This window comes from Mustelus asterias, chromosome 15, assembly GCF_964213995.1.
Source record: "Mustelus asterias chromosome 15, sMusAst1.hap1.1, whole genome shotgun sequence".
NCBI lineage: Eukaryota > Metazoa > Chordata > Chondrichthyes > Carcharhiniformes > Triakidae > Mustelus > Mustelus asterias.
In genome coordinates this window covers 11649813-11672682 of record NC_135815.1, presented here as the reverse complement: position 1 = coordinate 11672682, position 22870 = coordinate 11649813, and the positions used below count along the sequence as shown (strand labels likewise).

Below are 22870 nucleotides of genomic sequence, written 5' to 3'. Positions count from 1 at the left end.
AGTACTCCAAATGGGGCCTAACCAGTGCTTTATAAAGCCTCAGAAGTACATCCCTGCTTTTGTATTCCAAGCCTCTTGAGATAAATGACAACATTACATTTGCTTTCTTAATTACGGACTCAACCTGCAAGTTTACCTTTAGAGAATCCTGGACTAGGACTCCCAAGTCCCTTTAGCATTATGAATTTTGTCACCGTTTAGAAAATAGTCCATGCCTCTATTCTTTTTTCCAAAGTGCAAGACCTCGCACTTGCCCACGTTGAATGTAATCACGTAATCATCCAGTAGTCCTATTGGTGATGCACCATCACCAGCAGCCAATGGGGTAATCCCCAACAGCTCTGATGGTGATGCACCATCACCAGCAGGCAATGGCATAATGCTCCAGCAGCTCTGATGGTGATGCACCATCACCAGCAGCCAATGGGGTAATCCCCCAGCAGCCCTGATGGTGATGCACCGTCACCACCAGCCAATGGGGTAATCCCCCAGCAGCTCTGATGGTGATGCACCATCACCAGCAGCCAACAGGGTAATCACCCAGTAGCCCTATTGATGATGCATCATCACCAGCAGCCAATGGGGTAATCCCCAACAGCCCTGATGGTGATGCACCATCAGCCAATAGGGTAATCATCCAGTAGTCCTATTGGTGATGCAGCATCACCAGCAGCCAATAGGGTAGTTCTCCAGCAGCCCTGATAGTGATGTACCATCACTAGCAGCCAATGGGGCCACCCTGATAGTGATGCACCAAAACCATCAGCCAATGGGGTAATGCTCCAGCAGCTCTGATGGCGATGCACCGTCACCAGCAGGCAATGGGGTAATCCCCAACAGCCCTGATGGTGATGTACCATCACCAGCAGCCAATAGGGTAATGCTCCAGCAGCTCTGATGGTGATGCACCATCACCAGCAGCCAATAGGGTAATCATCCAGTCGTCCTATTGGTGATGCATCATCACCAGCAGCCAATGGGGTAATCCCCAACAGCCCTGATGGTGATGCACCATCAGCCAATAGGGTAATCATCCAGTAGTCCTATTGGTGATGCAGCATCACCAGCAGCCAATAGGGTAGTTCTCCAGCAGCCCTGATGGTGATGTACCATCACTAGCAGCCAATGGGGCCACCCTGATAGTGATGCACCAACACCATCAGCCAATGGGGTAATGCTCCAGCAGCTCTGATGGTGATGCACCATCACCAGCAGGCAATGGCATAATGCTCCAGCAGCTCTGATGGCGATGCACCGTCACCAGCAGGCAATGGGGTAATCCCCAACAGCCCTGATGGTGATGTACCATCACCAGCAGCCAATAGGGTAATGCTCCAGCAGCTCTGATGGTGATGCACCATCACCAGCAGCCAATAGGGTAATCATCCAGTCGTCCTATTGGTGATGCATCATCACCAGCAGCCAATGGGGTAATCCCCCAGCAGCTCTGATGGTGATGCACCATCACCAGCAGCCAATAGGGTAATGCTCCAGTAGCCCTGATGGTGATGTACCACCACCGGCAGCCAATGGGGCCACCCTGATAGTGATGCACCAACACCAGCAGCCAATGGGGTAATGCTCCAGCAGCTCTGATGGTGATGCACCATCACCAGCAGCCAATGAGGTAATCCCCAACAGCCCTGATGGTGATGCACCATCACCAGCAGCCAATAGGGTAATCACCCAGCAGCCCTATTGGTGATGCATCATCACCAGCAGCTAAAGGGGTAATGCCCCAGCAGCTCTGATGGTGATGCACCACCACCACCAGCTGGCAATGGGGTAATCACCCAGCAGCCCTGATGGTGATGCACCGTCACCAGCAACCCTGTTGGTGATCCATTATCACCAGCAGCCAATTGTGGGGGGTGGAGGGCAACCCTGTTGGTGAGTTGCCTGGGGCACCAGGAGGGGCGCGCACTCTCGGGGTTTTACGGTAGGAGGTGGCTGTGGGCACTGAGGCTGCGCACTCTCGGCATTTTACGGTAGCAGGCCGCACTGAGCGTGCGCGGCGCGCTGCCTCGAGGAGCCGCTCGGTGGGTGCGGGGGAGACGGAGCCGAGTCCCGACCTCAACATGAGCGACATCAACGTCAAGAAGCTGAAGGTGCCCGAGCTGAAGGATGAGCTGAAGCAGCGCGGCCTGAGCGTCCAGGGCCTGAAGGCCGAGCTCCAGGAGCGGCTGCAGGCCGCACTCGACAGCGAGGCGGCGGAGGAGGCGGTAGTGGAGGCCGAGGAGGAGATGGAGGAGGGGGGAGAGGGCGCGGAGGCCGGGCCCGGGCCGCTGGAGACCCCCGAGAACGGCGAGGAAGAGGAGGAGGAGGAGGAAGAAGAAGAGGAGGAGGAGGAGGCCGGCGCCGGGGAGCTGCCCGAGTCGCTGCTGATGGAGGAAGAGGCGGCGGTGGCGGCGACGACGGCGGCAGACAAAGCCGAGGCGCCGGGCCCGGGACTCAACGGCGCTGCCCCGGCCGCTAGGCCGCTGCCCGAGGCGGCCTCCTCCGCCTCGGAGGGGGGTCCGCAGCCCGAGGCCAAGGCCGCCGCCGAGGAGATGGACGACGAGGAGGAGGAGGAGGCCGAGAGCAAGACGGGCGAGAGCGAGAGCGGCCTGGGCGAAGAGGAGGAGGAAGAGGAGGAGGAAAACGGGATGGGCGAGGCGGAAAGAGCGGCGCCGGAGGCGGCCCGGGAGCCGGCACAGGCCGAGGCCGCGGCGCAGCCGAGAGCGGGAGAAGAGGAGACAATGGGGGCGGGCAGCGGCGAGGCGCGGGCTGCCAGCGGGCCGGAGCCGGAGGCCGCTGCCGCCTCGGGCCCGCCTCCCGCCCCGCAGCACTCCGGCAAAGGTGGGCAGCTCGGCCTTTTTATTCCCCATTAAGAGCGGGAGAGGGGGGTTAATTTTTATTGTCATTTAAACGGTAATGAGCCTCAGGACCATCACTTCCGGCGCTGCTGCTCCATTGGCGCGCGTGTGTGGGAGAGATGGGGCGGGGGGGGAGGAGGAGCTGTGCCCTGCCTCTCTCTCACACACTCTTGTGGATTTAAAATGGGAGAAGGGGGATGATTATACAGCATGGGGAAGCAGGCCAGAGAAAATGGAGGGTGGAAATAATGCGAAGCAAAATGGAGTAAGCCCAGGCAGCCAGAGCCAAGGGGATGGAGGAGGAGGGGAAGAGCTGGAGATTAAAAAAAAGGGGGGGGGAACTGGCACGTGGGGACAAATAACTTTCAATATTTTTTTTTCCATTCGCAAATGCATCGGGCTTTTTTGTTTGCACTGCATATTTCGACCTGGGGGGGAAAAAAAACATCCATCCCCAGTCACTTCAATCGAGCCATGAAAGGCATCTATCTTATCTGCATGAGATATGGGTTTTTTTTTGTTTAAGATGGTGGGCAGCATTTGTGACCCTTTTGGAGAGGAGGAGGATGCAGTGCTAAAACAGGATGCCAAGATTACAGATTGTCTCAGCCAGTGTGCAGTCAGGGGCTAGAGTTGGTGGCAAAAGGAAAGATTTTTTGGGGGGGGAGGGGGAAGAGAGGGGGTTTACAACCTGTCTTCCTAATATTTACCCACGTCAAGTTGATGCCTACCCAATCCTGGATTTCATCCAAGAAGTTAGAAGCAGCAGTGAAGGCTAATGCTGGGTATTCGGTGCTGTACATGTGGTGTATGAACAGCGCCATGTGTGTAATAGTTGAATGGAAATTCGTTCTAGGTACAAGGCAAGGATTAGGTTTGTGGAGGTTTCAGGGAAGAAAATAAGACACTGATCTCTGAACGTTGTACAAATGAGAATGGAGCCAAGCAAATTCAGCCCTAATGTGGCAACATTAGTCAAATTGCAGTGTGCGAGGCCCGGTCAGAAATCCGAGATTGACCACAGTGCGTTTTCCAACTTCTATATTTTACAACATAAATACTATTGGCTTTGTGCAAGGCAGTTTTTATTTTGTAGAATGGCTGGAGGTTGATAGGGAGTTGTGGGAAAGATGAATATACAGCTGGGAGATAGTAGTCTGTCAAATGGTGGGATTCTAGCTGGTGTTGCAGAGGGGAATTCTTGAGTTGGTGACCATGTGTTTTGATGGAGATGCAGCACTTAGGGCAAGTGGGCCATTTTCAATGCGGGTAAGCCTTCCGTTTCAATCTTTGAAGCTATATTCTAAGACCAATATTACAGCACTGATGTAGTCAAATTGCAGCACTGCCCAAGTGATTCAAGCTTAAATTCGAAGGTAGGAAAATATGTATTAAAAAGAGTATAAGGTTTTCTGTTGTCTCTACCTTGGCTTAACATTTTCCTAACTAAGTTTACCATAGTACGTTCAAAGTTGGATGCAAAAAGGAAAGATAGATAATTTTACGTTGATTTCTGAACTGAAAGTTTATCGCTTCATAATTAAGATAGATCCCTCACCAACGAGTTGACATCAAACTAAGATCAAGTAGAGTCTGTTTAGTTATATTTTGTAGTCTTCCATTGCATCTCTGCAGCAGAGTAACATATTGTGGTTCCACAGTGTGACAGTCCTGTCATTATAAAGTAACAATTCATCCTATGCAATGTGAGCAATGCCATAGGAGACCATTCACAAACAACTTAGCTGTTCGAGTGTGTGCACATGTGATGGCACTGGCTATTGGGCAATAATTTTGACATACAACTGAGAGCTAGCTAGTGGCTGCATTTCCCATCTGAAAAAAGGCCTAATACAGTTGCTGGTGCCGCAATCAGAAATTGAGTTTGCTCTGTACCCAGATTTGAAGAAATTAGCAATCTTTAAACAAACTGGTAGTGTGCACAGAATGTAGTTATTTAAGGCTACATTGTAGCAGTCCTTGGATCAGTCATTGCAATATTGATTCGCAACCAGCTGCATCTTATTTATGCTGCTTGGCTGCAAATCCAATTTTCTGTCGTGTAGATAGCTGCACACTGCTTATCCAGAGCTTTATTCGGGCTGGTTTATTTTGTGTTTGAAAGCTTTCAGACTTGAAAAAAAATTGTTTTTTAAGTATTCAGACAAGATATATACCATGCAATTACCCCACGCGCTTGTAAGACTTGAGGACCCCCCATAATTCTGCTCGATTCACAGCAGGGTCCTGTCACTTCCTATGAGCCAACTTTTCAACACGGCAGTTACTACGGTAGAGATTGAAATTGGCTGATGTTTGAAAAGCACGATTCCTAAACCTCCCAAATTAGTCAAAAGTGGAAATGCTATTTGTGTTGTTGAGTTAGGGTGAGTTGTCCAAGTGCGCTGTTGGAATATTTCCAGTTTAGTTTTGATTCATTGGAATATCTTTATATTGGCTACAATGTTTAGGTGAAAAGGACCAATAGTCATCCTACAATTCAGTGTTCCAAACTGGATGAGACATGGAGCAGCATTTGGTGTATGTTTCATTCTGTGATGAACTTAATGTTGGTTGATAAGTTTAAGCTGCCTTTAAATAGCTTAGTGCATGCCATGCTTTTCCCTTTTGGTGCCCTACTGATATTAAGCAGTGCAAACTAGGCAGCTGCTCTCAGGCTAACAGAGCAGGATTTGCTTATTAATAGCCAAGAACTATTTCTGGAAGCAGCGTTGTGTGTCCCATTTCAATCTCCCAATGACAGAACTGTCCTATTTATGCTGCAAGGTGTTTCATCAGCACATTTCCACTGAGGAGTAATTCCTCCTTACTTCCTTATTCAAAATGAAAGTGGTTTATGAAAAACTAGATGAGTTCACAATACTACTGCCCTCTGCAAAGAGCAGTTTCGGATTGATAGTGTTTATAATGTAACTGCTTCCTGAATCCCAGGCCTGGAGGAAGCAGTGTCCCATCTTGCTCTGACTCTAACTGTGTGGTACGAATGCACAGTAAATGAGTACCTTACTTCCTTCATACGTCAATACAAAATTTGCAACATTATGTTGCAGAAAAAGAATTACAAACACATTGAGTCTGGTGCAGTGGGTCACTCTTGTTGTGAAGGCTAACACTTGAAAACGACTGGATAAAGGTCTTCCTCTGGAACTATGTTAATGTGTACAGCATTGAACCTTTTCCTTTGTGGAACCACAGTGCTAAACAACCCTTTAAATCAGCATTCTGATTTAGAAATGAGTCTAGGAATTGAACAATGAAGAGTCATGTTGATGCAGTTGAAGTTGAACTGAGTTTCAGCGGGGCAAACCGCTTTGAATGATGCTGTGGTAGTTGGCAGAGTGGAGGTGATAAACCTGGCATGATTGTGCTGGGTGGCAGTACTAGACCAAACTTGGCTCTCAGTCAATTTTATTTCAAATAGCTGCATGTTGTTTAGAGTTGATCAAAATGAAACGACTTTTGAGGAAAAGTCTCCTGCAGTAGAACTAGAATCTGGTGATGTTGAGCTGTTTATAAGGGCTGTGCTCCATGTTTATCAGATTGCGGGGTATGTAGAAACTTCACATAGCGTATCTTCAATCCTTTCGATGCAAAGTCTTGTAATAGTTATGTTCAGTTTATGAATAATACATTTCATGGGCTGAATACTCTCAATTGTAGAAGAGTATTGTAGTGGGTAACAAGCTAATAAATTCTCCGTGTATGCTTTGCAGATACTTTGTGAGAATGAAATGTAAAAGACCACTTACACTTTTCGTCATATTGTGAATTTAATGCATTGTGGGTAAAATGTAATCTATTAAAAGCAAACAAACTGAAGTTGTTCATGAATTGCAATTAACCTCATTTGGAACAGTTAAAGTAATTCCCATATCTTTATGAATTACGCTCATGTTTGACTTCCTACTTTGTGCATGAATTGTATGCTGATTTCCACCCCATCCCCAGTTTAGTACAATCATTGTAATCTTGCATTTGGAGCCAGTATTGGTCAATTTGTTAACCTACTTTTCTCTTTAGGAAAAGAGGGCCAGGCTGAACAGACAACTGATAAGAGTAAAGAGCAAAATCGCAAAGGTGTAAAGAGACCTCATGAAGACCATGGACGTGGCTATTATGAGTATATTGAAGAAAACAAATATCGGCGGTATGATTAACTTCTTGTAATCAGTTTGTAGCACCTTGTTACTGTTCTGTTTAGTTCCAAGCCATTAACCAATATGTATGGTTGTTTCCAGGTCTAAATCTCCCCAGCCACCTGTGGAAGAAGATGAGGAGGAATTTGATGATACTGTAGTTGCCCTGGATACATGTACGTGATGTTAACTAGATTGGATAATGTATGTATTGTAAAGTGGGCGATGAGGCTAGAATTTGAACTACTAGAAACTTGTGAAGAATTGCTACTGAAGTCAAGTTTCAGATATGATTGACCTGAGACCAACCACATCATCCACAGAGCTCCCCATAGTAGCACATTACCATTATTCCACTACCCCTCCCCCCACCCACCCCAAAGTCAAGAATTTCCTGGGAGAGGCAAAAAAATTGGAGTCTTTTCATAAAGGGTCTGGAAAATTCTTTTCAAGGGATAATGAGTCAAGTTCCAGAAACTTTGCAACTCATGAGTGTTACTATTCCTAGCTGCTTTGAAGTTTCCCCATAATTGCTGAATATTTTTTCTCAGACTTGGATGCCTGCCGCACATTTGTTCTTGAACCTGCCTGTGTATTTCATGCACGTGCCTATAAATCTCAGACACGTGCTTCTATCTTTCTGATTAAAATAATGGAAACAATTGGATCAAATGAAGATTGTCACTTGAGCGTGCATTTCTCTAAAGAAAGGAATTCAAACTTATCAAGCCTATCCTAATAACCCATAGCCTGGCTATTCAGTATGTTTGAGGACTAAAACAGATATATAATTTCTACACAGCCTACATGTTGTGTTCTTGTATTGTGCAGTCTTAAAAATTTGGTCTGAATTCTTACCTGTGAGCCACATTAAATTAGCTGAACCTTCAATGACATGTCAACTATGATCCCAGATGTGTTTCAAATACGTTCCGTAACTTGCATTGGACTGTCATTATTCATTGATCTGCTCACTTCAGTCAGGTTAATGGGGTAGGTTGTTCTCTTTTTCGAGCAAAACTGTTACCTAGTAATTGCTAACCTCACCAGCTGATTATGATCACATCCTTTTTAAGACTGTCTAGCATCTTTCACAAGGTTGATGTCAAACTATTAGAATTACAATCCCTAGTCTGATTCCTTCTTAAGTATTGGGATCTCACAACTTCATTCAGTCAGTTCGAACTAGCCAACGCCTTGGAGCACTTAACCAAATGAACTCTTCACTTCCATAATAGATTTCATGTCACTTAGCATTCTATTCTATGGCATCAAGTCCAGAAGCCTGATCAACCCTGAGTGTCTTAATCCTGTTTAAGGCCATTTCTGTGTCACATTTAGAAGTATGTAAATAAGTTATTAGTATTATCTTCAGCAGTGAAAACCTGCTGTGTTAATTTGCCTTTGTGTTTATTCTTGTCCTTAAATCTAACACAGCTAGCTTCTAATGGCTGTGGCAGTCTGAAACACCATTCTGAAACACATTCCAACTAGTTGGGCCGAAGGGCCTGTTTCCATGCTGTAAACCTCTATGAACCCACAATCCTTGGTCTTTCCACTGAAAGCCTAAAGAGGTCCTGGGTTTTTGCCATCATTATAAATAATGTTCCTGACGTCACCTGGCAATAGTACATGTTTCAAATGTTTTTTGCTACTGGGGTGCAAATGCAGGTTTATAATTGTCACTCAAAATTTTATAGGAAAAGTGGACTTCCCTTTTTCTTCAGCTCGTTTCTCATTAACCAGAGCATATACTTGTGACTTGATATCAATCAGTTTCCTTAATAGTTGCCTTGTGCTTCTGTTTTGATATTGTAGCCAAGTCAGTAACTTTAATAGCAAGTTTTATGTTGGGGAAAGCCCTTTGTTTTTAAGACAGTTCAACTGACTTTAAACCAGTAACGGTGTAGCAGTTTTAAAAATTGTCCTCTTTCAGTTTTTCTCATGTCCTAATGTTTGCCTTGGGAAGGGGAGAAAATTAGTGTCTACTATGCTTGTATAGGTGTTAAAAATATCTAGTGAGTTGCATTAATACTCATAGATCTCTATTTTGGTGCCGTTTTGTCCCTGAAAAGATGTTCAAAATGTTCTTTTAGTTGCTCTTGTGTCACTCTGCTGTTCTTATTCTGTTGTAAAATAAGCAGTGTAACATTCGTACAGATCACTTATAGGGGTCCAATTTTTCTTATTTGCTTTTTAACATTCTAGCTTCTAATTAGTGATCTAGTAATGTAAATTTCTTGTTGGTATGTGGCATTATTTTCTAGTGGTATTACATTGGAAATCATAGAATCATAGAAACCCTACAGTGCAGAAGGAGGCCATTCGGCCCATCGAGTCTGCACCGACCACAATCCCACCCAGGCCCTACCCCCACACATTTACCCGCTAATCCCTCTAACCTACGCATCTCAGGACTCTAAGGGACAATTTTTAACCTGGCCAATCAACCTAACCCGCACATCTTTGGACGCTGTTATGTTAATTCTACACATATGCTAATCAGTGTGTACTATTATACTATGTGGTTTACTTTAAATACTAACACGTGTCATGTTCTTTTAAAGACAACTGCGATTTGCACTTTAAGATCAATAGAGATCGTTTTGGCGCCATGCCACTGACTATGGAAGGATTTGCCTACCTCTGGGCTGGAGGGAGAGCTTCCTATGGAGTTACCAAAGGCAAAATCTGCTTTGAAATGAAGGTAAATGCCTTCAGTTTTATAAGCAATTCTTTTGTAAAGTCACAAATTTAGGATGGTATTGTCTGACTTTGACATTTGTCCTGTCAGGTAACTGAGAAGATACCAGTTAAGCATTTGCCACCAGATCAGACTGACCAACATGAAGTGAGGGTTGGCTGGTCCTTGGCTTCCTACAGCATGTTACTTGGTAAGTTTATTTACAGCATCCTATTTTCTTCACCCTTTATCCTCTGTACCTTTTTGCCATTAACAGAGGTGAACATGCGCAACCATTTCTGAGTGGTCTATCAAAATGCTATTTCCCAAATCTGGTAAAGAACTGTTATCTGTTGGTTAACAATTTGAACATTGCTCAATGTTGTGTGTAATAAACCAGTTGGATGCGATTTTATAATACGTGAAGGTTTTCTTTTTATGAGACTGTAATAGGTAAGGAGAGGTTTTATGGTGAGTTCACAGCAGCTTACCTGCTAGTTACCAAGTCGCAGTGGACTGGGAACTATGTTGCAATGATTTCAGTGGCACTTTTCAAAAATGACGCCACTTACTGAGTGGAGTAGTCTTGTTATTTTGTAGGAAAGGTGAAGTGTTGCAGAATTTTATTGATCAGAAACCCAAGTTATTTTTTTCTTGGTGAGAAAGCTATGATTGGGTTATCTGTGAGCTTTTTGTCTTGGCTCAAAAGCTAAAGGTGCCACCTTACTTGGCAAGCTGAGTCCAAGTAGCTGTACGTATTTGCCAGAAGAGAAAATTGTGGATTGATTGCTGCAGTTAATATGGGAAACATATTTATATGGGAAAGAAACACTAAAGGAGACAGAAGAGAATTGGTACATAATAGTACCCACACCATAATACATTTCTGCATATATCAGGTTTTAAAGAATGTTTAAATTGTGCATTGTATTGATGAAGTAATTCATATTCTGGTCTGCATCTTAAAAGGATAATTTGAACGCCTAAAATGTTGTGGCTCTTCTGGTTTCCAGTACCTGAATTTGTGTTCTCTGCAACTTGATATGATCCATTTATTCAATGCATTAAAGCTTTATAGTGTGAAACATCGTTCCATGCTTCCTCTTGTTTCTCACCCTCCACCGTGTGAAACATTTTGAGCATTGATTGCTTGGTTTGGAGATTAAATTTATAGCTACTGGGGAAATTTGCCAAACTTCTTAGATTTTAAAATCTTGGTACTTTTGCAAAAATCATTTAACTCTTTGGAGCATCTCTGCCTTTACTTCTAATTATAATGGCTGTGTTGCAAATCGCCATCCATTAATCAAATGTGCAGGCAACCCTACAGAGACTGTACAGGATTCCAAGGATGTGATAGCTTTTCTTTACTATGTCACATTGCCTTTAACAATGCAGTGCTGTAGATATTCTTTGACCTCTTGTTTTTAAATTATTCCATTCTCAAGTAAACATTGTGCTTTCCTCTTTTGCTTTCAAATTTGCTGTTCAGAATCTTTAGCTGATTTTTTTCTGTTAGATCAGGCAAGGAATGTTTGTATTTTCTATATGTTTGCATCTCTCCGCCTCAGGCCAAGTATTTAGTTGCAAGATATTTTTGTTCTAATAGCTTATTCCTAGTTTTGTTTTCTCTCTTCCTGTCCTTCCCTTTGTTTGATATTTCTTTCCTATTGTGGTTTTCCTGTTTCTCCACACTTGGAATTCCACCTTTTTGTCAATATTTGACCCAGAATGTCTTTCCATGCATGGCTGGCACATATAATCAACATGTAAACTGACAGATTTCCAAACCATTTTATCCTTGTCCCATTTATCTTGGCAAATTGCATTTATCATCTCCACATGTCCAGATTGCCTGTTCTCCTCTGAAAAGCAACTCTGAAGCTTGCTTACATTGTGTTGTACACTTACCCCAGATGGAATTGCACCGTAGGCATCCCACTTCACAAACTGCTGATATAATGGCATTTCCCGAGGCATTTAGACTGGGTTTTCATCATAATGCAGTTTTATCCAGCTATCAAGGTATGGTCCCATTCTGCTCTGAAACCAAGTGATTAGACAGTGTCCTTGCAAGGGTTTCTGGCCCAAAACAATCTTGTAAAGACGGTAGGTGATCTAAACCCTTCTGAAAGTTATCATTGGGTACAGCAAAACAATGATATTGCTTTTACATTTTAAGGCAAACTGGAACACACTCCTCCTTTATGCATATTTCAACTTTCCTTTAATCCAGGATATTGACTGCCGTATGGCCTGTATAACTCTAGGCCATGCTAGAGTGATGACCTGAAATGGGCAATGATGTATTCATTACATTTTTTTTCAAAATTAGGAACATTATATTTTATTCAGTTTGCTTTCTACTGTCCTGATGGTCACATGATGCTATAATTTTGGTAACTCTGGGATCACTAGAATCTAGAAAAATGAGCCACTTGTGTATTTTATCATGAATTCAGTGCACCTGACCATTGCCTGCTCATTCTTTATCAAAATTCTAATGCAATTCAAGTTGCAAACAGTTGTATTGTGGAGCCTATTGCCAAAGGATACATCTACAGGCATTGAATGACCCTGTGCACTCCCAGCATTGCTTCGGAGTCCAGTTTGTAACTCTTAGCCTAGGCAGCATTGTTTGCTTGAGTTCAAATTGTTTAAAAACTCTTTTTTGTTTTCAGGCGAAGAAGAACTTTCTGTCGGGTACTCTGGGAACGGAGCGAAATGTTCAAATTGCAAGTCTGAAGATTATGGTGAAAAATTTGGGGAGAATGATGTGATTGGCTGCTTTCTGGTAAGTCAACAATACTTACAGGGAATCACGGCATCAGGACTAGCAAAGAATTCTGATTTATGAGGTGCTGTCTTTTGCCACCCATTTCTGCTGTGTTCAAATCTAACCCCAGTGCCATCATTGATCAGTATTGGTTTAAAGGAGTCAACAAACCTATGCATTTGACTATCAATTTTGCAGTTTTGGATATAATAATTATCGAAAACTAATTATATCCAGTTAGCTCCTTCACATTGAATTTAGTAACACCACCCTGCCAGTGATACTGTTGTTAGAGAGCAAGAAAGAATTTGCAGTTTAAAAATTATTATTTTTTTAATTTAAAAGGAATCTGCAAAATATATTTAGTGAAAGGAGCTTTTAAAAATGTCTGTTTGCATGTGTACATCAAGAGCTGAGCATTGCAGGTGTTCATGTTTAACAATTGATATGTAGTCCATGGAGGTCGATCCTTTACAGTAAGAATCAGATACCCCATATACCACAAGGATGTTTAATATTCAGCAGAAGTTGTGCGGTAGTCACTATCAAATTCTCTCAAATTGTTGATTGCAGTCAATCTTGGCTTGAATTTTTCTCTTTGCAGGAAATTCTAGTGATCTCAACATTATTTGACACGTTTTTGTTACAGAACTTTGATACTGATGAAGTGGAAGTCTCTTATTCCAAGAATGGTCAGGATCTGGGTGTTGCGTTTAAGATTGGGAAAGACAGTCTCACTGACAGAGCCTTATTTCCACATGTTCTGTGCCACAATTGTGCCGTGGAGTTTAATTTTGGACAGATGGAGACCCCATACTTTCCGATGCCGGAGGGCTTCGCCTTCATCCAGCAGGTTCCATTGGAGGAGCGTGTACGTGGGCCGAAGGGACCCAAAACCAAAGGAGAATGTGAGGTATATGTGAAGCTTTAAATCATTGATTCTTGCATTGTGCTGTGTAAGTCGGAACATAGGAGTAAACCGTTCGGGCAAGATCGTGACTGACATATATCTCAATTCCATTTACCCATCTTTGTTTAAAATCTCTTGACTGTTGAAAAATACAAAAAGTTGTTTTATACGTAGCCTTGACTTTTCTATAAAGTGACATGAGTTATTCAATATTTAAAGCATTGTAGTTGGATTCCATGCTTGATACTGCAGTGTTACCAGCTCTTGTCTCACCCTGGATATAGGCTATAATGTACTTCCTTTCTCACTAGCTGTTTCGCTTCAGATGTCATACATATCTCCAGGCTTCGGAGTATGTCTGCACTATAATTTGCATGTTGGAAGACAATGAAATACAGCAGTATGAATCTTGCCGTGCAAAACACAGCCTGCAGTAAATCTTTTATTCAATATTGACGATTCATGGTCACTTCAGCAAGGGGATGTTTGAATTAATCTGTTATATTTGGTTTGTTTTAGGTTTTGATGATGGTTGGCTTGCCTGGGACTGGCAAATCAGTTTGGGTTTCGAAGCATGCAGCAGAGTACCCAGGCAAATATAACATTTTGGGGACGAACAACATCATGGATATAATGAAGGTGAGATATTTGAGAAAGCTTTACTTTTTGATATGTGCATGTAAAAATAAAATAGGATGTATGTTTAAGTTGCTTTGACCAAAAGAGGTTCATATTTACTTTGCTGTTCATGTGGAAGCACTTTGATGTGCATCTGGGAGGCAGGTATTATTTGTGTATGTATTATTAGATGGCTTGTATATTCATACAATTCCAGTTCAATTTCAGGTTGTGATTACATTGAAGCTGCATGTCTAAAAGAAATTTAGAAATCCTGTATATAAACAATTGGCTGTAATAATATACCGTATTTTCTGATGTATCAGTTGAATTGATTAGATTTTCAATTTTTGTGGACTCCATTCACATATAAGTCAAAGTAGTGTGTAAGACAAGACCAGGCTAGCTTGAGATTCCACAGAGAGAAACAGCACCCATTACATATGTAACCAAAGGTTCATTTCACATCTCTTTCATTAGTACGTTTATTAATGAAAAAGAAAAATCATGCAACATTTTCAATATAGTTTACTTCATCTCAAAGAAGCCTTCAAATTGTTCGTCTTCTGCAGGGGCGGGATAGTGGTTAGCACTGCTGCCTCACAACTCCAGGGAACAGATTCTGTTACGTCCTTGGGTGACTGAGTAGTTTGCATGTTCTCCCCGTGTTTGCATGGGTTTCCTCCCACAGCCCCAAGGTGTGTAGGTAGACGGATGGTAAATGTGTGAGATTACAGGGATAGGGTGGGACAGGGGCCTGGATAAGTTTTAAGGTGTTTTTTTAAGTCTATTTATTAGTGTCACAAGTAGGCTTACATTAACACTGCAATGAAGTTACTGTGAAAATCCCCTAGTCGCCACACTCAGGTGCCTGTTCGGGTACAGAGGGAGAATTTAGCATGGTCAATATACCTAACCAGCACGTCTTTCTATGGGAGGAAACCTACGCAGACATGGGGAGAACGTGCATACTCCGCACAGACAGTGACCCGAGCTGGGAATCGAACCTGGGATAAGATAATCTGTCAGAGAGTCTTTGCAGACTTGATGGGCCAAATGGCACCTCCTGTCTTGTAGGGATTCTACGATTCTGCATATCTCATGACTTCCAGCTTGAACACTTTTATACACGATTGACCTGACTGGACTGGAGACATTTTGGTATGGGATTTGATTGGATTTATTTATACTCAAATTATGTAACTAAAAGGATGATTTCGACTATAGAAACAGATTTAATAATGGTTGACCCAAATTTACACTGTTCTCGGATGTGTTTTTAATTTTCTGCCCTCTTTTTCAGGTTTTGAGCTTCAAGCGTCAGAAGACTGACAGAGGTAAATTAACTACATTGATTCAACAAGCTACACAGTGTTTGAGCAAGTTTATTGAGATTGCAGCTCGCAAAAAGCGCAACTACATTCTTGATCAGGTATGTGGGGAGTTGATATTTCTGCCATTTAACTGACTGGTTGTATATTCTAGTTCGTTTTTGTTTCTGTATATGATGTACACAATAGGTCAGATTGTTTGGGAGACAAAGGATAGATATAGGGCAAGAGTTCAATGTATTGAAAAAATTGAGTACAGATTACAGATAGGACACTTAAGTTCTCGCTAAGTAGGAAAACAACCAAATAACCCAGTATAATTACACTTGATTCCTTACTATAGCCAATCCTCTTTGTAATATGTTTGCTACAATTAATTGTTTACTTGGTGCACAATTAAATTAGTGCTGTCTTATCACCTTTGCTGGGCTTAAATTAAGATGGGATGCTGTGCAAGAATGGGGGGTGTGGGGGTGCCTGGAAAACTCAAAATGAGAAGCATAGCTTTTTTTTTCAAAAAAACTTTTAATTTTCTTGTGTAGACAAATGTGTGTGCAGCTGCACAGAGAAGGAAGATGTGCCTGTTCGCAGGCTTCCAGCGTAAAGCGGTTGTCATTTGCCCATCAGATGAAGAATATAAGGAGCGTTCAAAGAAGAAAGCAGAGGAAGAGGGAAAGGATGTCCCAGAGCATGCTGTTCTGAAAATGAAAGGTGTAGATCCAATTTGAGTGCAACCCTTGTGTTGCCTTATCAATCAGTTTTTCTTTGGAAGCTAGAATACCTGGTCTTACTCTATAGTTTGGATGTGTTAGTGGTACAACAGTGCACTTAATGGTTACTTCTAGTGTTTTTACCAAACCTTTAAAAGTATGATTTTGCCCCTTTTGGATTTTTAAAAATTTATTTGCCTGTTACATTGGTCTTTTTATTTTACATTTAATGCAAGTTTAATTGTAATTTTAGAGATGTTTAACTTGGGTGTTTTACTTGCCTGCTATATAACATGTTTTGTGCCTTTTTTAAAAATCTTGCTTGAGAACTGACCTGTAGCTGTAAGCTGCTGCCATGCAGCTATTTACAAACAGTTTATTTCACTCATGAAAGTGTAACTTTTGTCTGGTGTAATTCTTGTAGGCCAACAGTGCATTATCATTCCCTCACTGATACAAAGTAGTTTCTGGTGCTCAGATATGTGGTGGTGCTACACAGGAATCCTATAAATCTTCTGAATTTCCATGCATTGCAGCTGGGGTATTATCTTGCTACTCAAGGGGCGCACTGTTATAATTCCAACCTGATTTTAAACAGAATGCCCTGATGCCCCCTTTGATCTGGACTTCCCAAATGTATTTATTCAAAGATTTCAAAATTAGTGGCCTTTGCCATAGAGCCGAGTGTGAGGCGTGACCTGGATTTGAAGGAGGAGAGGAAAATAGTGATGTCCTGGATTGTACAAATTTCTGTTTGAACTCCCAGACCCTTTAGTTGACTGCATTGCTCCAAATTTATTTTATTTATTAGTCGCAAGTAGGCTTACACTAACACTGCAATGGAGTTACTGTGAAAATCCCCTAGTTGCCACGCTCTGGCGCCTGTTTGGGTACACAGAGGGAGAATTTAGCACAGCCAATGCACCTAACCGGCATCACTTTGGATAATGGGAGGAAACTAGCGCACCCGGAGGAAACCCACAGGAGAACGTGCAGACTCCACACAGTGACCCAAGCCGGGAATCAAACCCGGGTCCCTGGCGCTGTGAGGCAGCAGTGCTAACCACTGTGCTGCCCCAGAAGAAGTAGCAATCAGGACTATCCTGGATCTGGTTTTAGTACTTCCTCGTACAAGGGTGGGGGGAGGGTGGTTCTGCTGCTGTTCAGTGATACGCGCGCACACGCAGAAAAAGGCATGCATGTGGACTTCGGGTGAGTACAGAGGTCAGCTGTGATGCTTACACAGTTGAATAGTCTATTTACACTCTGTCTGACCTGACTTGAAGAAAGGTGGCAGAGGAGAGCTGATGCCCTGTAGACCCCCCCCCTCTGACGTGAGTCAAGAGTACAGGATGCGAGGGAAATGGTGATGTAACCTGGCCGCACTGACCTCATCTAAGGAGAGCAATTATGGAGCTGCAGACAAACTGGAATATAGAGAGATTCTGCTGCGCCAGGTCGATTCTTACTTTTAATGGTCTGTTTTTCAAGGTATCTTCACACTGCCCGAACCAGGTGACTTCCTGGATGAAGTGAGTTACGCAGAGCTGCAGAAGGAAGATGCTCAGAAATTGCTTGAGAAATACAAGGAGGAAAGTAAAACCGCCCTTCCACCGGAGAAAAAACCCAACACCGGCTCCGGGAAGAGAGCAATGAACCGGGGGCGAAGTGGCCAACGTGGTGGAATGAACCAGTACAACAGAGGTGGCCAGAGAGGAGGGCGTGGTGGATATCAGAACCGTGGCAATTACCGAGGGGGTAGGCAAATATGTAAATTTTGTTTAAACTTGTATAAATGGACTGGGGTTCGTTTTGCTGCAAAATTATCACCTCATTTAGAACTGAGATGAGAAATCCAGAGATTGTGAATCTTTGAAATTCTCTACCCCCGAGGGTTGTGGATGCTCCATTGTTGAATATATTTAAGGCTGGGTTGGACACATTTGTGATCCCTCAGAATTGAGGGATATGGAGAAGGGGGGGGAAAGTAAAGGTTGAAATCCAAGATCAGCCATGATTGCACGGAATGGCAGAGCAGGTCTTGTAGTCTCCAATTATTGTGTTCATCTCTCCTCCCCCCTGCCCCCCGTCAATAGTTTACAACTGGGGAATTTAATCTTACATTGGTGATCAGTAGTAAGACTTGGAAGAGAATTATTTGTGTATTTTTTCAGCTGACCCCTAGGTGTCTATCTTCCCCGCTTCAGGTATGATTTAATTGTTCCCTGGCGTCCTCCATAGTGTCCCTGTAGTAGTCATAATTCCTGTGTGAGCTTCAATAACAACTGTTGATGAGGTGGGAACATTGCAGCCACGCCTAGCTTAGTTCTTGCCTAATATCTGCATGTGCATTTGTAGCAATTGTTATTGGGCAGGAGCAGGAATCTTAATTTCCTTTCTCTGAACTAGGAGCTCCTAATTGTGTAGCAACTTTGTCTGAGATAAAAATGTAGGACAGATTAGAAGTCCATGAGACCAGGCTAGTTTTTAGGCCTCTGCTGCTCACGGGGTCATCCCAGAGTCTGGCTGCAGTTTGTTCCGGAAAAATCTTCTGTAAGGAGATGTCCTGTAAACTCTTTTTTAAAAAAAATACAGCACTGACCGTTTGGACCATCGTGTCTGGATTTTCCCCCATCAGAATTGAATTGAAGAATTAAATGGAAATGAAGTGTGTTAACCCTGAGACTCTCGTCTTTTTCAAGCAGGTTCAAACCGTGGGCAATATAATAGAAGAGGGAATCAACAGAGCCGTGGCTATGCTCATAATCAGCGCTTCACTCCGATGGTAGGCTACAACAGGGGTGGTTTTATCGAAAGACCCTCTTACAGTGGCAGAGGAGGTGCTTACAACCACAGGGGTGCGGCAGACAACCACAGGGGTCCAGGCAGCAACCGAGGAGGCTATGGACAAGTAAAGTATAGATTTTGAATTATTTTTGTCCGAACTGTTCTTGAGATGCACAGCCCGAGTCTTCTAAATTATTCTGTTCACTCGGTCCCAAAATCTTCACAGTTGTGTTTAAGCTGCCAGTAACTAAGCCTCGGCTCCTTTTTTTTCATGACCAGTTACTAATTGCTTCAATTTGCCTTTTGCTCTTTCCATCATCTCTTTCCTTTGCTACTCTTTTCACTGAGTAACAAAGACTCGGAGAAAGCAATGACTATTCTTCCAACCAATTCATACGTGTCTCCACAGTATTTCTTCCTCATGCTGATTTTATAACATACATAGTTGGCCCTCCCACTCAGCATCAGCAGCCCATGTTTATGTAACGCATTCAGCATCATAAAACATCCCAGTGTACCTCGGGTGTTATACAATTTTGACATCGAGCCACTTTGCTGATATTAAGGTCGATGGTCAAGAAAAGTAGATTTTAAGGTGCCTTTTGAAGGGAAAGGATGGGAAGTGGTTTAGGGAAGGAGTTCCCGGAGATTAGGGCTTTGGCAGCAGAAGGCATGGCCACCACCTGTGGAACAATTAAATTCAGGGATCCTCAGAAGGCCAGAAATTGATAAGTGCAGATATCTGAGGGTTGTGGGGCAGGAGGAGAATAGAGATGGGGAGGTAGCGCCAACATTGGCATGAAGGATAAAGCTGCTCATCCAAGGATAAAACTTTGAAATGGTATAGCCCATGAGATATCTTTGCCATTTACTGGATGTTTGAACAGGATTGTGGGACACTGGTTATCAAGCTTGAAGGCTTGTAGGAAACCAGAGTTGGCTTGTAGTAGAAATCCTACCGCACTATGGTTCATCGTTACGAGTGTGTTAATGGCTCACCCACTTTAATGCTGCAATAGGAATGAGAGAATTGTGATGGTATTCACACTTGCTGTTGAAATGGAGCTTACAGTGAATGCAGCTCTACATATTAGTTACACTATGCAGGGTTTTTTTTTTACACAAATCAACACAACACAATACCAAAGAAAACTGGTATTTCCTGCTATTGATGCCAACTGATTTGTGCAGCACTTAACAGGTAGCTGGGTAGCAAGTAGAAAACTGTATGCCTGTCTCTTTGACTAAAACACTTTTTTTATTGCAACAGAATTTCAGGGGCAGGGGAAATCGTGGCTTTAACCAAGGCTACAGAAATGAAAACTTCCTCCAAGGTCAGGGCTTCAAACAGAACTGGAGCCGTCAGCAGCAGGCGGTAAGTAACACTTCAGTCCAAGGTGGTGAGCAGCAGACAGTGCGTTTATCTGCAGCCCTATTAAAAGCTGTTTTGGGCAGTGACTGGTCATGTGTTGCTGTTCTCCATGCAGGTGTCTCAAATCTTGTTGCTGATTTGCAATCTGCTTCGTATAGTTTTTGATCGGGGCTAGGGTGTTTAAAGTATGGAGTCATGCAGGATATTGAAAATGTTTTTTAAAAAATCCTATGAATGATATACGTGAGTGATTTTCAAGTTCAGCTGAAGTGTGAGGGGGTGAGTGCTGATAATAGAATTAGATGCGCTATTATTAAAGATTATGGAGGACCTTGAAGTTGCTTTGAGTGGGAGGATGGAAGAACAGAAGCCTCTGGAGAAACGATTATTGGTAGATGTTAATATTTCCATTTAAATTTGGTTCCTTGTGATAAGAGAATCTCAGAAATCCTAAAGCACAGTAGCAGCAGTTTCTAAAATGGATTTTGATGGTGACGTACTAATAAAACAGTTGTAGTCATCCTGGAATTGCTGCGTTTTATTTTGATGAGCAAAGTTACTTCAGTGCTACTGTGCTGAGACCTAAAGCCCTGGATTGATGCACATTTCAGCTGGCCTCCTTAGGTATGGAGTTCCTCTTGGCATCCTAGGGAAGATAATTTTGAGTAGAAAGCAATCTCTGGTGTGTTAAGCTAACTTTTTAGTGTGCTTACAGTTATGGGTATTTTGTGCATATTGTCAAAACAGCAATGAGATGAATAACCCTGGTATATGATTTTTTTATGCTGGCGTTGTGTACTTTTGCACCCGCTTTAAACTTTTAAAACCTTTCTGGATCTTCTAAGATGCTGCTTTTTAGGGTTTTTCCTGATTCTCTCTATTTTTAAACCTTACAGCGACTTCAACAGTTCTGGAGTCAGTACAGCAATCAGTATAACAAAGACTACTACTAGGATCTGCAGTGAGTGATCCAACGATGGTTTCACCGCAGCTGTAACTTCAACCAAGAGATGTCAACTTTTTTAATCTTGATTTTTAAACATTCCAAAACAAAGTGCCTGCAGGTCGTATTTGGAAGCTTTATCAATTAATTGATTTTTAAGTGTCTTTTATTTTTTTACATTTTAATTGTAATGTTTAGGTGAAATGTGGTGAACCTCCAATTTCTAGAGGATGAAAACATTTTCAGTTTCTGCATTTTTTTCCTGTAAAATTTTATCAAATAAAAACTCCCCTGAACTTGTGCTTTCTGTGTGCCCCTCGTGTTTATTAATGAACCTGCATAGTGATGTGTTCCTAATTCTGCTCGTTTTAATGCTTTTCCTTTCACCCAAACGGTACAACTTCAGGTACTTCCCTCCCTCACTGCTCTTGCAGTGGAAAACTGGCCAATTTCGGGAAACATCCTGGGGAATTCCCCCACATACCCCCTCTTCTTGCACAATTCATCCCCCCCCCCCGCCCACAGTTATTAATGAATTCACTATGTCACTAGTAAGACCAACATTGATCAATCCTGATTGCTCCAGCTTTTGAACACCCATTTTATTTAACTAATTCCTCAGTTGCCATGGTGAGACTTGAACTTGTGTCCTTTAATCGATCATTAGTCTAGTAACTGCTAACTTCAGTCCATGACCTGCAGTCATTTTCCTCATTCAGGAACTCATTCAGTCCAAAGATGTGCAGGTTAGGTGGATTGGCCATGCTAAATTGCCCCTAGGTGTCAGGGGGATTTGCCAGGGTAAATGCATGAGGTTATGGGGATAGAGCTTGGGTGGGATTCTGGTCGGTGCAAACTCGATAGGCTGAATGGCCTCCTGCATTGTAGGATTCTATGATTCTATAACTCATCAAACCTCCTGAAAGGGCTAAATTTAAAGATACTGTACTGGTCAATAGGTGGTGGTTGATGTGTTGGGCAGTGAACATGTGATGTGGATAGATGTAGCTCAGCTGTGGTTCCTACCGTAGGGATTCTAATCACTTAGCTGGCTGATTTTACACATGAACAGCCAATTCAGTGAAGCACCAGGGGAATTCTGCCCGAGCCTTGAAATAAAAATTGGAGGTGGGTGTATAAATATACGTTTGAACAACAATAATGGATGTTTAGTGACAGTTGTAATAATAACTGGCTCTTAAGAAATATTCAGCTGTGTATCAAGTGCCAGTCCATTGATGTCAGCAAAACTCAGGGTAGAATTTTCATTCCCTTCTAACAATCCTTGTAAACATTTAAACTTCCAGTTGATAGCTGAAAAGGTGAAGCAAGATTTTGCATTCTAAAGCTTTGCATTAACTAAGAGCATTATTAATTAAGCATTTGGCTTCTAATACTTTAAACTATAAAACAGATCTTCCCCTTTACATGCAACACTGGGGGAAAAAAAACCCTCCTTTGCAAGTATACTTCCTTTAAGTGGGTGTTCAATTTTTCCAGATCCGGGAAGATTTGTGACTCCTGAAGGAATTGCAAAACTGTTATGGCGCAAATGGAGACATTTCAGCCCATTTTATACGCACCGGTTTACTTGCGTTATTTTCCTTTCCTAGCCTGGTAATTTTTTATCCCTGGCACTGTCTTTTACAGTGAGGGTTTTTTTTGTGGCGATTCTCTAGCACAAACTAGGTCAACATTCCAGCTTTTCAAATCCTCACTTATCTAGTG

The 22870-nt window shown here is 42.7% G+C and overlaps 1 protein-coding gene across 2 annotated transcripts; it reads left to right on the top strand.

The window, feature by feature from the left end:
• Nucleotides 1-1992: 1992 nt before the first annotated feature.
• Nucleotides 1993-21443, top strand: hnrnpua (heterogeneous nuclear ribonucleoprotein Ua). Of its 2 annotated transcripts, none has more exons than XM_078229495.1 (14): nt 1993-2838; nt 6897-7023; nt 7115-7188; nt 9580-9719; nt 9807-9906; nt 12377-12489; nt 13121-13384; nt 13901-14020; nt 15303-15431; nt 15873-16041; nt 17532-17798; nt 18746-18951; nt 20098-20202; nt 21096-21443. In XM_078229495.1, exons 1-14 carry the CDS (start codon nt 2079-2081, stop codon nt 21150-21152), a joined length of 2631 nt encoding a protein of 876 aa, XP_078085621.1. In that variant the 5' UTR covers nt 1993-2078; the 3' UTR covers nt 21153-21443. The 2 variants fall into 2 exon arrangements, with proteins under 2 accessions (XP_078085621.1, XP_078085620.1); XM_078229494.1 differs by having other exon boundaries at nt 18743-18951.
• Nucleotides 21444-22870: the final 1427 nt, after the last annotated feature.